A 15676-nucleotide genomic window follows, 5' to 3' on the forward strand; every position below is an offset into this window, starting at 1 on the left:
CACTATAAAACGCTGACGGCGAACCTAAATATTTACCTCACTAACTAGCGTCACCAGCGACACTAATACAGCGATCAGAAAAATGATCGCTTAGTGACACTGGTGACAGGGGGTGATCAAGGGGTTAAAACTTTATTAGGGGGGGTTAGGGGGGTACCCTAGACCTAAAGGGGGGTAATACTCACTGTCCCAACACTGTAACTGTCACAAACTGACACTATGCAGTAATCAGAAAAAAAAAAAAAAAAAAAAAACCTGCTGGTGTCAGTTTGTGACAGGGGGGGGGGGGGTGATTGGGGGGGGGATCGGGGGGCGATCGGGGGGGGGATCGGGGTGTTTTGTATGCCTGGCATGTTCTACTGTGTGTGTGTGTGTTGTGCACTCACATTGATGTCTTCTCCCCTCGGCGCTGGAACGGAAACTACCGAGCTGAGGGGAGATGACATCATTTCCTTTGCTGCTGTTTAGCATACAGCAGCAAAGGAATGTTCCCATTGGCCGGCGGCGATCGCGAGGGGGGGCCACGAACGGATGGCCTCCCCCTCATCTCGGATCGCCGGGGAACAGAACGGGACCGCTTCGGGCACCGGGGGGGGGTCCGATCGGACCCCCCACCCGCGAGAGGCAAATCACGTACATGTACGTGATTTTGCCTGCCCGTGCCGCCTTGCCGACGTAAATCGGCGTTAGGCGGTCCTTAAGTGGTTAATATAAGGTGGTGCTGAGTTTGAGCCTACGTCTTGCCCTTAAGTGGATGTAAACGATTTTTTTTTTTTTTTTTATCATACTGTAGAGTATAAGATTTCCTATCATTTGAGCCCAGTCTTGCCACACAGAGTTAATCCATCTCTGAGCAATCCTCTTTTATTGTTCAGTGAGATAAATCTTGACAAAGTGAGAAAAACTTTGTCAAATCCTCCCCCTTGCTGTGAGTGACAGGTGATTTACATCTCATGCACTAGCCTAAGAGACATGCAGTATTTTTTAATCCCACTTTTTCCTTCAGCAACTCTGCAAGGATTGGCTGTATCACACCTCAGCATGATTTGGCATGCTGAAGTCATGTGGTTACTTTCCTGTCTTTTCACTGGATGTTAGAGATCATAGCAGAAGTTCAGTGTTAGAAATACACAGGAGAAAATGCATATTGACAAGGGGAGTGTAGATGTGGTGCGGGGAGTCTACTGACATCACGACTCCACCCACCGAGCTCCAGACAACAGACCCACCCACAGAATATGCAGTTTTCCAGCTCTCATAACAGACAGAGGGGAGACATTTGACAGGTAAAGATACATGCAGGAGGCATGTATATCCTTATAGATAACCCCATATGACAGTAGTTTAGAAAGGATGACATTGGGTTTACATCCACTTTAATCTCCTCTTCTCAAGAGAAAATAACTTCAGTTCCTCTAATCTATCCTCATAGCTGAGCGCCTCTTATCAACTGAAAGGATATCGGGGAACTGGAGAAAGTGCAGAGAAGGGCAACCAAACTGCCATTCTCTGCACTTTCTCCAGTTCCCCGATATCCTTTTTGTGAACTGGTGCCCAAAACTGAACTGCATATTCCAGATGAGCTCTTACTAATGATTTGTAAAGGGGCAAAATAATATCTTTATCTCTAGAGTACATGCCTCTCTTAATACAAGAAAAGGCTTTGCTCGCTTTGGAAACCGCAGCTTGGCATTGCATGCTATTATTAAGCTTATGATCTAACAAAATCTCCAGATCCTTCTCCACTATGGATCCCCCCAGTATGTAAGCTCCTGCTGAACCTGGCTGAGATTTGAACCGTGTATGGCCTGCCTAAGATTTAACATTAGTATGTGCAACTGCCATGACTTCCACACCGCAGATTTTGCAAGAAAGATACAAAGGGGAAAAAATAAGGGGGTAGGTGGGTTGGTGGGGGGGGTGTGTATAACAAAGATAGAACAAGATAACAAGATAAGGAAAGATTGGATGGAAAAGATAAAGGGGACAGAAGTTAAGCGAGGAGAGGACTACACAAATAAAGGTAAAGGTACTAAATTAAGGCTATGCATGTCCCAACCCCACCTGTGTGTTCAAAACAAATAGGGAAAGAAAAGGGTGCCTTCTGAAAGACATAGGTGGAGGAAATGGAAGACAACAGAGAGCATATAAGATGCAGAAACATCCCAATCACACCCTAAATAGTTGTGTACTATAGCTAATATTTGTTAAATAGAGCTAGTTGGCTTATCAAGGTGTGAAAACCATAATACAAGAGCCAAATGATATTTGAGTAATACACACTAGAACCTTAAACAGAAGTGGGCCCAGACTGCTCAAGCAGTTGGTGGCCACGATGACAAAAGCCAGACTGTCTGGGATGAAACTATGCCAAGGGATGGTGGTTGGGCCAGGGAGTCGTCTCTTGACACCCAAAGGTATCACATGAAAGTTGTCTCTTTTTACATTCAGGTATTAGAGGCAATGTACGTTTAGGCTCAAAATATACTTCAGCAGTGTTCTGAATAAGCTGTTATAATATTAACTCCTTGGGCGAAGAAAAAATTTGTCAGACCAGAAGGTATCTCTAATGCCCTGTACACACGGTCGGATTTTCCGACGGAAAATGTGTGATAGGACCATGTCAGAAATTCCGATCGTGTGTGGGCTCCAACACACATTTTCCATCGGAATTTCCGACACACAAAGTTTGTGAGCTTGCTATAAAATTTTCCGACAACAAAATCCGTTGTCGGAAATTCCGATCGTGTGTACACAAATCCGACGCACAAAGTGCCACGCATGCTCAGAATAAATTAAGAGACGAAAGCAATTGGCTACTGCCCCGTTTATAGTTCTGGCATACGTGTTTTACGTCAACGCGTTTAGAACGATCGGATTTTCCGACAACTTTGTGTGACCGTGTGTATGCAAGACAAGTTTGAGCCAACATCCGTCGGAAAAAATCCATGGATTTTGTTGTCGGAATGTCAGATCAATGTCCGACCGTGTGTACAGGGCATAAGTATAATCTCTCACCTGGTGTGCATGTAATATAAGTAAGGGGCACCTCTGCATTAAATGAGTTCTAATGGGCACATTGTTTTGCTGTTTAATGTTTTTTTTTGTTTTTTGTTTTTCCTTTTTAAACAATTATAGGAACCAATCCTTGTGCAGATAACAATGGAGGCTGCAGTCACATTTGTTTCTTCACTCCTCGCGCCATACGATGTTCCTGTCCAATGGGATTAGAGTTACTTGGTGACATGAGAACGTGCATTATTCCTGAGGCCTTCTTGGTTTTCACTAGCAGAGCAGCAATCCACAGAATTTCTTTGGAAACAAATAATAATAATGTTGCAATCCCTCTTACTGGCGTAAAAGAGGCATCTGCTCTGGATTTTGATGTGTCTGATAATAGAATCTACTGGACTGACATCACTTTAAAGGTAACGCAATCATCTGGATAATTGATAGTCTAGCATACCTACCACTTTAGAAGCTGCACCAATACAATATTTTTTAGGCAACTGAATATAAATTATAAAGTTGAAACCCATTAATAAGTTATTTTTTAAAACTTTCATTGGGTCAGCTTGGATACATCTTATTCCATACAGTAATCCTTGTCCTTCTCACAAGTGCTGTCCTTTTCCGGGTGCTGCTGTAATGACTTTGCTTCTGGTACACTAATAACTTTAGTACAAACTCTAAAAACAAATGCAATAAGACTGGCTGATATGTCCAGGTAACCTGTACCCACAGATTAGCCCATTCAGGGTTGGTTTTTGAAAGCAACAGATTGTTTTGCTTGTGATTAGTAACTGTAATAAACATCTGAGACCAGTTGTAGAGTTTGTATTGGCAAAGGCTGCCTGATTTTTGTCTAAGCTGTCAGATGCTTTTATCTGTTTTAACCCTCTCTCTTTTTATCAGTTAATATTTTTGTAATGAAACGGGTTTCCCTGCATCCAATTTGCATAGCTGGAGATTGTGACCGCCTATGGAGCCGGTTCACACATCTCCACAGCGGCTCTGGTGCGATTTGCACAGGAGTCCTGTGCGTCTTTTGGTCCGTTTCAGGTCCGAATTCAGCCAAAAATTCAGGCTAAAATCGAACCTGAAACTGTGAATGGAGACACACCGGACTCCTGCTGTGAGCCGCTGCGTGTTATAGTGTGAACCCAGCCTAAAGTATACGTGAACCTTACCTTGTAAAACAACCCATTCTATTTAATACAGAAATAAAAGGCAAAACATTTGTGTATAGAAATAAAATAAAAAAATCCTTTTTTTTTTCTTTTATAAGTGGTCACATCTCTGTTCTTAGTTGCATAAGGGGTTTAGAGAGACAGGGGTGGAGAAAGAGAAGTACACTGATCTTTCCAGTAAATGACTGTGCAGGGGGGGGCATGTCAGCACAAGTCTGATCATTGGAATATAGGCAGGCTGTTCTCCCAGCACAGCCAGATAACTGACCACACTGGGATGAATGCGCCCAGCATGGTCAGTTTGAAATAGGAGAGCAGTGAACAGCATACTTTATAACACACATACATGGTACAGCAGACAACTATAAGGAATATGAAATGTTGGGTTAACATTCTTTAACCACTTCCCTTTCACCATATAGCAGAATGATGGCCGGAAATTGGTTGTATTATCCTGACTGTGCATAATATGATGTCCAGCAAGACAAGGCGCTAGCGCGGGGGCGCGCAGTGCGGCAATTGGTGGTGTCACTCTGACACACCGCATCTCCGATCAAGGTAAAGAGCCTATGACGTAGGCTCTTTACAATGTGATCAGTTGTGTCCAATCATAACTCATCACATGGTAACCAGGAAGTGCCGTTTATCGGCTTTTCCTCTACTCATGATGACAAGGCGTGAGTAGAGGAGAGCCGATTGGCATCTGTGCTGATAATCAGCACATTGATTATCAGTGCAGACCCATCGAGGATGCCGACTAGAGCCCACCAGGGATGCCAATCTGTGCCCATCAGTGCCTCCTAATCAGTGCCGCCTATCGGTGCTGCATATAAGTGCCTCATCAGTGCCCATCAGTGCCGCCTATCGGTGCTGCATATAAGTGCCTCATCAGTGCCCATCAGTGCAGCCTCATCAGTGCAGCCTCATCAGTGCTCATCAGTGAAAGAGAAAGCTTACTTATTTACAAAGTTTTATAACAGAAACGAAAAAAAAAGTTTTGTTTTTTTTTTCAAAATTTCCGGTTTTTATTTGTAGCGCAAAAAATAAAAAGCCCAGTGGTGATCAAATACCACCAAAAGAAAGCTCTTTTGTGGGAAAAAAATGATAGCATGACCAGGCAATTGTCATTCAAAATGTGGCAGTAAACGGAAGCTGGTTATCGGCTTTTTTTTTCCCCCTAGCGCTATCAGTGTGAAGGAAAAAAGAAAGCCATTAACCAGCTTCTTTTAGAGGGACAGCGGTCCCCCTGGTGCCCATCAGTACTGCTAATCAGTGCCCATCACTGCCTCATTATCAGTGTCGCTTATTAGTGCCCATCAGTGCCACCTCTCTGTCACCTCTCCGTGCTGCCCATCAGTGAATGAGAAAAATAACCTGTTTGCAAAGTTGTATAACAAAATATGAAAAACGTTTTTTTTTTCCCCCACATTTTCTGTCTTTTTGTGTTTGTTTAGCAAAAAATAAACCCAGTGGTGATTAAAAGAAAGCTCTATTTGTGTAAAAATGTCATGGGTACAATGTTGCATGATGACCGCGCAATTGTCCTTCAAAGTGCGACATCGCTGAAAGCTGAAAATTGATCTGGTCAGGAAGGGGGTATAAGTGCCCAGTAAGCAAGTGGTTAAATTTGCTTCCAGCTTTTCTCCTTAAATTTTGCATATGTTATTTCATGGTCACATGGAATTGTATTCTAAAATCTTGTACACTTATTCTCCTTTTGCCCTCTAGACAATAAGCAGAGCTTTTATGAATGGAAGCTCTGTGGAACATGTCATTGAGTTTGGCCTTGATTATCCAGAAGGAATGGCTGTTGACTGGATGGGGAAAAATCTTTATTGGTCAGACACTGGAACTAACCGAATAGAAGTATCTCGTCTCGATGGACAGTTCAGACAGGTTTTAGTTTGGAAAGATCTGGATAATCCACGATCTCTTGCACTGGATCCAGCAAAAGGGTGAGCTGGACAAATACCCGGGGATTTCCTAATATTTTACATTTTGTATATTATAGGGGTATTTCTTTTTTTTTTTTTTTATTTAAAGGTTTGTTAAAGCATATCCAGATAAAAAATAAAATGTCATATTTGGTTCATTTTTGTCTGTTAAATTAACCACTGAAAACATTGTGTTATGCAGCTTGTTCATTTTAAAAAATACTTGTTGAAATCTTGTGAGCTTGTGACTTCCTGTGCTTTCTGCCTGTGCTGGCTGTTATCAATTACATTGTTCTCCGCTATCTCTGAATACTACAGTACCAAATCCCCCAATGTTATGTAGAATAGGAGAGGGATAGGGTTTTATAATCCTATCTTGTTTCTGTTGTCCTAATACTATATGAAGAATGAGTGTTATCATGCTGGACAAGGTGTGTTACTGGCAGAATCACTAGGTGAAAATAAAGAAAAAAAAGCTTGAAAGAAGAAAACAAATGCAGCCATCAAATCTGTGGACTAATAAGCTGCAATATACAAAATCTTATATTATAACAGCATTGACCAGTCTCTGTATGAGTGATTAATTAGAAGTCAAATATTGTTGACTGGGATTTAGGATATTGAGTTATGCCAACTGTTAGCAGCCCTCCTATATAGTCTTTTCTTGGCTCAGGTATTACCTGCTGGCACCAGCACTTACTTAGTAAAGTGTAATCAGTATCTAACACTCAGGTTGAAGTCCACTTACCTATTCCTATTTGATGCCCTTAGTCTGGATTGGGTTTGAGTCATTTAGAGGACAATGGTTCAGTATGGAGTTTAGCCAGATATGTTAAAGTGGGTAGAGCATGGTTTACTCAAATGCTGTTGGGCAGATTTTTTTTTAAAAACCTTTTCTTATTGGTCTTTTTATGGGTGTCTAAAAGCATGTGTCTATGAGGGCCGGTTTACACTAGTGCGATGCCAGACAACACATGTGATTCATACCGCATTGCTGTGCAGATCACATGCAATGTCTGTGCGATGGAAATTCAGCCATACAAACTGTATGGCTGAAATCGCATCACATTCGCACCAAAATGGTGCAGGACCCTTTTTTTGGTTCGCACTGGAATCAGATTGCGGGTGTGATCTGATTCCTTCACCATTTCACAGTTCCCACTGCGATCTGCAAACAGATCTGGGGGTGTCTTTAATTTTACATTGACACCCCCATCGGTTCACAGATGTCGGTGTGAACCAGTGTGCGATGCGGAAACTGGAACTGAATAGCAGGGTCACCAGTGTGAACCAGGACTTAAACCGCAAATTTTTGGGGAGCAAGAAAAATTTCTTAGAGCCTGTTCACACCATGGAAACGCAGTCTGGATGCGTTCCAGATGCTTTTCTACATGCGAGTTTTTGATGTGTTCCAGTACGTTTTTAATTCAGTCCAGTGCATATTCCCCTTCTCTTTTTTTCTTAACCTTAAATAAGTACATGTGTGTTCCAGTGCGTTTTTGGTGCATTTAGGTCAATTCCAGTTTGTTTTTGGTGCATTTAGGTGCATTTTTATGCATTTTACAACGTTACAGTGCAGGAAAAATGCAGCATGTTCTACTTTTTTTTTCTGGAACTGCAAGCACTGGTGTGAACTATGCCATTGAAAACCATATAACCTACTATCCATGCGTTTTTGATGAAGAAAAAAAAGCACTGGACTGCATGTGGTGTGAACTGGCTCTTATTTAACAGATCATTTCCACAGAGCACGCTAAGTTCTTTTGTGTATGACCTGATAGGGTAGTTATGATTGGAACTGAAATTTAAAGGGGAGCTCCACCCAAAAAGGGGAGGCTCTGCTTGTATGCCTAACACAGACAGATACCCACTCCCACCTCTGGCTCAGTTCCCCAGAAGTTTCAATTGTGTCATTACCTATTTAAATTGCAGCCTAGCAGGTGGTGATGTAACATGTCTTCTTACACCTATTAATAGCCTGTTAACTTGTTTCTATGAAGATTTTGTATTTATTGTTTGTGACTTTTTTCCAGATACATGTACTGGACAGAATGGGGAGGGAAACCAAGAATAGTTCGAGCATACATGGATGGGACAAATATCATCACGTTGGTGGACAAGCTGGGCCGTGCCAATGATCTGACTATTGACTATGCTGACCAAAGGCTTTACTGGACCGACCTGGACACAAACATGATCCAGTCATCCAACTTGTTAGGTAATGGTTCCTAAGATGTTTGCAGATTTGATTTAGGGCGTGTCTGCCAACATGCTTTTATTATTTTGCATAGCTTAGGACTCATGTACACTGCTGCTGGTAAATGGACATTTAGGAGCAGTTGGGCATTTTTTTCAACTGCTCCTGAGTTCTCCTCTATGTTATCTTATCAGTACATGTACACGGGGTCATTTATAGTCGTTTCTAGGCAGTTGAGTTTAGAGGCTTTTTTTGGAACGCAAAAAATGGGTTCAGAAGCTGAGTTTAGAAGCATTTCAAGCGCCAAATGCTTCTAAACATGGTAACTCGCATTTAGCCGCGTTCAGATTAGTTTTTCATTTTTTACTATTTTGAAAAAAAAAAAATATATAGATATATATCTATATCTATATAGATATATATTTTTTAAATGCAAATGCCGCTAAATGCGGCAAAACTGACTTTTTAAACGTGGGTTACTATCTTTTAAGTTAATCGTTCAGGAGAGGTTATAAAAACGTCCCATGTACATGAAGCCTTAGTCCTCTTGCACATGGCAACAAATAAATGCTGCTTTTGTAGCTGTGTAGCTTTTTTTTATATATAAAACACAAATCTGAGCACATGTATATTATTGTTTATAGGACAATGCACACATCTGCTCAACCGGTTCCCGACCGGCGCACGCCGATGTACGCCGGCAGAATGGCACGGCTGGGCAAATGGGCGTACCTGTACATCCCTTTGTATTTGCCGCAGTGCCATTTCGTGTGCACCGCTGGGCGGGAGCTCCATGAGTCGAGTCGCGGGTCCCGCGGACTCGATCGCCGCAGGGATACCCGCGATTGCCTCACGGAGAGGACGAACGGGGAGATGCTAATGTAAACAAGCATCTCCCCGTTCTGCCTAGTAACAGTGTCACTGATCTCTGCTCCCTGTGATTGGGAGCAGAGATCAGTGACGTGTCACATGTAGCCACCCCCCCCCCCCACCCACAGTTAGTAACACATCCCTAGGACACACTTAACCCCTCCCTAGCCCCCTAGTGGTTAACCCCTTCACTGCCAGTGACATTTACACAGAAATCAGTGCATTTGTATAGCACTGATTGCTGTATAAATGACAATGGTCCCAAAAATGTCCGATGTGTCCGCCATAATGTCGCAGTCACGATAAAAAACGCTGATCGCCGCCATTACTAGTAAAAAAAGTTAATAATAAAAATGCCATAAAACTATCCCCTATTTTGTAAACACTATAACTTTTGCGCAAACCAATCAATAAACGCTTATTGCGATTTTTTTTTTCAAAAAATATGTAGAAGAATACGTATCGGCCTAAACTGAGGAAAAAAAAATGTTTTTTTAAAATATTTTTTGGGGATATTATAGCAAAAAGTAAAAAATAGTGCATTTTTTCAAAATTGTCACGATTTGTTTGTTTATAGTGCAAAAAATAAAAACCGCAGAGGTGATCAAATACCACCAAAAGAAAGCTCTATTTGTGGGGAAAAAAAGGACGTCAATTTTGTTTGGGAGCCACGTCGCACGACCGCGCAATTGTCAGTTAAAGCGACGCAGTGCCGAATCGCAAAAAACGCACTGTCAGGAAGAGGGTTCCGGGGCTGAAGTGGTTAAAGATCCATAATGCAACAATGCATTCAGAGCCATAAAAAAGAAAACTTGAGTGCATTAATCTATACATGTATATGCGCATACATACGAGCTTATATGTGTACATTTTAGCAGCTGGAAGAGTATGAAGAAGATTTTCACACGTGTATTCACATTTGTGCACCTGTACCTGTGTATAGGCCGGGTTTTTACTGAACATAACGTATTTTTTACTCAGAACATTTCTGCTAGCAAAATCCTGCATATTAACATCAGTTATATGAGAACATCTGTATAAAATGGTTTCCACTGTTTCAGCAATTCACCACTGTCCATAAATGTGTAAAATAGTCCCATACACCGCGCCTTATGATATCGGTGACAACTTCTTCACTCCAAAATAAAGTGCTTCACCATGTGTGGTAAAGGGCACAGCTCACCAGCCTCACATGGCCATAAAGACCTTCTTAGCCTTTAGACTTCAGCAGGGAAGATATATAATATTTTTTTGGACTGCACAGTGTTTGATTTTAAAAATACATATTTTGTATAAGTAGGAACATTCAGTTGTATCAAGCTGGTGGAGCTCTTGGCTTTTTTCAGGTGAGTTTCAGGCAATTCTTATTTGATTTGCTGGAAAAAAACATGTTCTACCCAGTAGCTAAGCAGAAATTCAAATGCACAAATTAATTAATTAGATTAAAGGGGAAGTCCAGTCAAAAATGAAAAATTTTCTATTAATTAAATGTAAAATATCTTTATCTTTGACATTATTCATTTTTTGTATAGCTGATTGCCAAGGTTAGAAAGTCTAATCAAAGCTAGACAATCAGCTTCTTCCTGTTCTTCAGGGACAACGTTACTTCCTTATTTCTGAATTCTGCATGGGGGCCTCTCACTTCCTGAAAACGTTGTCCTTCTCTCCTACACAGGCATGCCTACTGTTCACTCTAACCACCCAGCCCCGCCCCCATCCCTCCTATCCCCGTCCCCATCCCTCCTATCCCTGTCCCCATCCTTCCTATCCCCGCCCCCATCCCTCCTATCCTCAGTCAGACAGAGAAGAATAACCTTTTTTCCGATCTATGCGACTTTGAAACGGTACCTGCACTACTTTGATGCAACTTTTGTTGCGACTTTGATCCATAGTGTAAAGTCAGATCAAAGTTGCACTCTAAATTGCACAACTTTGGAGTCACACTAGTGGAAACGTAGCCTAAGGCTAGAGTGTAACTTTGGAGTGCGGCTTTGATCCAACTTTACACTCTCTGGATCAAAGTCGCATCAAAAGTCGCATCAAAGCATTGCAAGTACCGTTTCAAAGTCGCTTATTTTCAAAGTCGCATAGATGGGAACAGGTGCCATTGAAATCAATGGGCGGTGACTTGTCATGCAACTTTGTGCCCAAAGTCACATGACAAGTCGCACTAGTGGAAACAGAGCCTTAGTGTGGTTGCCTGTGCTATGATCATTGTAGACTGTGAGCCGAGACCCCAGAGCACTTCCAGCTACACTGACACTGACCCTGCATACTTGGAGGTAAGGGGCTCAAAATAACAAAGCATGAGGGTCACATGACAGCTAAGCAACTACCATTTGCAGCCTTCATGTTTCCTCGAAAAAAAATAATGGAAAGGCAAAGCAAAAGTGCTGACTATAATAAGAAGTATAGTTGAAAAATATTGGAGTTTTCGGGACTTTAAATGAGGCGCATGGGGAATGCGCCTCCATCCCTAGTTCAGAGAAAAAAGGAAGGGAGTTTGGGACTTTAAATGAGGCCCACGGACATCAGGAGGTGAAGGAAAAATGTTGTTTATTGGTCATGAAGTCTGTATCAAAGCATATCACAATTATAGACTGCATGTCAAAGAAGAACATTGTAATAAATGTCATTCAATATACCTACGCACATATGTGTGAGCGCATGCAATAAGCATCAAGAATACATCAATATGTCAAACTAGAGGCCACATGATAGTCACAAGTGATCAATGGATACATACAATGATAAAAGATATATATACACATAAAAGCAGCATAGGACAGTAATCGTAAAAAATATGTAAACCCGTAATTGATTGAAGAAAGATGTTCTGAGTTGATAGTGTGATGTGAGCATGTATCTGCGTAACAAAATGCCCGACGCGTTTCGTGTAAACCACTCATCAGGGGCACAGTGCTCATATCTATGGGGTATAGTAGAGTAAACAATTAATCTATATGCAACCAATAGTAGCCGGGGGAAGCAAACATGCACCCCAGAGTACTTACATAAAATCATTGCAGAGGAGGTGTGGTGATGATGGAGCCAAGGCCATATTAGTAGTCCGTACCAGGAGCTGAGGTGACCGAAACATGCACTGGCGGGGCGCATGCACAGAACCCCCCCCACATACACAGAACCCGGAGCACTGGATCTAGGGATGAGACAGTGATCTGCCAGTAATGACTGCCAAACGGAGTCTGAGAAAGAGGGAAGGTACATAATCAGTAAACCATATTGTACTGATAGGGTAATTAAGAAATATATATGTATCAGATGCGTAGAAACTGAAATTGGAGAAGTCAAAGCAACAAAGGGAAACCCAGCTGGGGATAAGAGAAAACAGGGGAAAATGAGAAACAAAAAAGAAAAGTATATTAAAAGGATAAGAATTGGAAATAAAATAAAATAAAAAATAATAATGAATGAGTGGAAAATTATAAGTGAAATAAGTGATAAAATAGACTAAAAATGAATAAAAGATGAAGGGATGAATAAATCCCCATGGGATGTGGTATGAATAAAAAAGTAACAAACGCAGACCTAATTGGTAAGTGAAACCAAAAAGACAAGGGGGAAAAAAAGGGGGGGGAAAAAGGAAAAATAGAAAAAGAAATAGTGACTGATTGTGAAAAAAATGAATATATGGATGGGGTAGCTGAGTAGGAGCTTACATGTTTCCCAGGATGTATACATGTGCTATGGTGAGGTCTGTCATCATCTCTATGCGGCGCCCAGACTGTGTCGGGAGGGGCCATATATGTCCACCCGCCCTAACCACGTGCACGCTAACGGACACCAGCGTCACGCAGGTACGGTATATGCAGGGAAGGGCTCCAGCGTGGGCGAAAAGCGCCGCCCACAGGGGATGCCCACATGACCCCGCTTACCGTCCGAGATGACAAACCTAATGCCTGCACGCCGTGACGTCAATTGACATCACCCGTGCGGCAGGATGCGTGGCGCCGATGCGCTGTGAGCGCCCGCCCGCCCCCCACATACATCCACTCCCCCCGATCCTGATAGGACAGGAGGGAGTGACGGGGGGGGGGGAAGGGGGACACACAGAGCGCATCGCAGCTCCCGGAAATAGGACAACAAAGCAGCCCTGGTGATTCAAAAACCACATCATTCCCCAAAAGGGGAAAGTGTGTGTAACAAGCTGTGCTGCCTAATCCCATGGACACACATAGTTGTGTCCATTGAGAGTGTGTATAAACCCGGACAAGGTAAAAAACCTTCCAGGGCTGAAAAAAGAAAAAACCTAGCCTGTGAGTAGCAGGGGAACACTGCTAGCTCTGTCCGTGGACCTCCATCCCTAATTGCGGAAAAATATTGGAGTTTTCGGGACTTTAAATGAGGCGCATGGGGAATGCGCCTCCATCCCTAGTTCAGAGAAAAAAGGAAGGGAGTTTGGGACTTTAAATGAGGCCCACGGACATCAGGAGGTGAAGGAAAAATGTTGTTTATTGGTCATGAAGTCTGTATCAAAGCATATCACAATTATAGACTGCATGTCAAAGAAGAACATTGTAATAAATGTCATTCAATATACCTACGCACATATGTGTGAGCGCATGCAATAAGCATCAAGAATACATCAATATGTCAAACTAGAGGCCACATGATAGTCACAAGTGATCAATGGATACATACAATGATAAAAGATATATATACACATAAAAGCAGCATAGGACAGTAATCATAAAAAATATGTAAACCCGTAATTGATTGAAGAAAGATGTTCTGAGTTGATAGTGTGATGTGAGCATGTATCTGCGTAACAAAATGCCCGACGCGTTTCGTGTAAACCACTCATCAGGGGCACAGTGCTCATATCTATGGGGTATAGTAGAGTAAACAATTAATCTATATGCAACCAATAGTAGCCGGGGGAAGCAAACATGCACCCCAGAGTACTTACATAAAATCATTGCAGAGGAGGTGTGGTGATGATGGAGCCAAGGCCATATTAGTAGTCCGTACCGGGAGCTGAGGTGACCGAAACATGCACTGGCGAGGCGCATGCACAGAACCCCCCCCACATACACAGAACCCGGAGCACTGGATCTAGGGATGAGACAGTGATCTGCCAGTAATGACTGCCAAACGGAGTCTGAGAAAGAGGGAAGGTACATAATCAGTAAACCATATTGTACTGATAGGGTAATTAAGAAATATATATGTATCAGATGCGTAGAAACTGAAATTGGAGAAGTCAAAGCAACAAAGGGAAACCCAGCTGGGGATAAGAGAAAACAGGGGAAAATGAGAAACAAAAAAGAAAAGTATATTAAAAGGATAAGAATTGGAAATAAAATAAAATAAAAAATAATAATGAATGAGTGGAAAATTATAAGTGAAATAAGTGATAAAATAGACTAAAAATGAATAAAAGATGAAGGGATGAATAAATCCCCATGGGATGTGGTATGAATAAAAAAGTAACAAACGCAGACCTAATTGGTAAGTGAAACCAAAAAGACAAGGGGGAAAAAAAGGGGGGGAAAAAAGGAAAAATAGAAAAAGAAATAGTGACTGATTGTGAAAAAAATGAATATATGGATGGGGTAGCTGAGTAGGAGCTTACATGTTTCCCAGGATGTATACATGTGCTATGGTGAGGTCTGTCATCATCTCTATGCGGCGCCCAGACTGTGTCGGGAGGGGCCATATATGTCCACCCGCCCTAACCACGTGCACGCTAACGGACACCAGCGTCACGCAGGTACGGTATATGCAGGGAAGGGCTCCAGCGTGGGCGAAAAGCGCCGCCCACAGGGGATGCCCACATGACCCCGCTTACCGTCCGAGATGACAAACCTAATGCCTGCACGCCGTGACGTCAATTGACATCACCCGTGCGGCAGGATGCGTGGCGCCGATGCGCTGTGAGCGCCCGCCCGCCCCCCGCATACATCCACTCCCCCCGATCCTGATAGGACAGGAGGGAGTGACGGGGGGGGGGAAGGGGGACACACAGAGCGCATCGCAGCTCCCGGAAATCGGACAACAAAGCAGCCCTGGTGATTCAAAAACCACATCATTCCCCAAAAGGGGAAAGTGTGTGTAACAAGCTGTGCTGCCTAATCCCATGGACACACATAGTTGTGTCTATTGAGAGTGTGTATAAACCCAGACAAGGTAAAAAACCTTCCAGGGCTGAAAAAAGAAAAAACCTAGCCTGTGAGTAGCAGGGGAACACTGCTAGCTCTGTCTGTGGACCTCCATCCCTAATTGCGGAAAAATATTGGAGTTTTCGGGACTTTAAATGAGGCGCATGGGGAATGCGCCTCCATCCCTAGTTCAGAGAAAAAAGGAAGGGAGTTTGGGACTTTAAATGAGGCCCACGGACATCAGGAGGTGAAGGAAAAATGTTGTTTATTGGTCATGAAGTCTGTATCAAAGCATATCACAATTATAGACTGCATGTCAAAGAAGAACATTGTAATAAATGTCATTCAATATACCTACGCACA

General features: G+C 42.5%; 1 protein-coding gene across 1 annotated transcript in view; it reads left to right on the forward strand.

Moving 5' to 3' along the window:
• Positions 1 to 15676, forward strand: part of LRP5 (LDL receptor related protein 5) — a 252078-nt gene that overhangs the window by 174537 nt on the left and 61865 nt on the right. Inside the window, exons 9-11 of the mRNA XM_073605289.1 lie at positions 3139 to 3428; positions 5919 to 6145; positions 8158 to 8342. Of these exons, the coding sequence (XP_073461390.1) occupies positions 3139 to 3428; positions 5919 to 6145; positions 8158 to 8342 (702 nt within the window). The remainder of the gene's footprint in view (positions 1 to 3138; positions 3429 to 5918; positions 6146 to 8157; positions 8343 to 15676) is intronic.

Source organism: Aquarana catesbeiana, linkage group LG11 (assembly GCF_042186555.1).
Source record: "Aquarana catesbeiana isolate 2022-GZ linkage group LG11, ASM4218655v1, whole genome shotgun sequence".
Taxonomy (NCBI): Eukaryota; Metazoa; Chordata; class Amphibia; order Anura; family Ranidae; genus Aquarana; species Aquarana catesbeiana.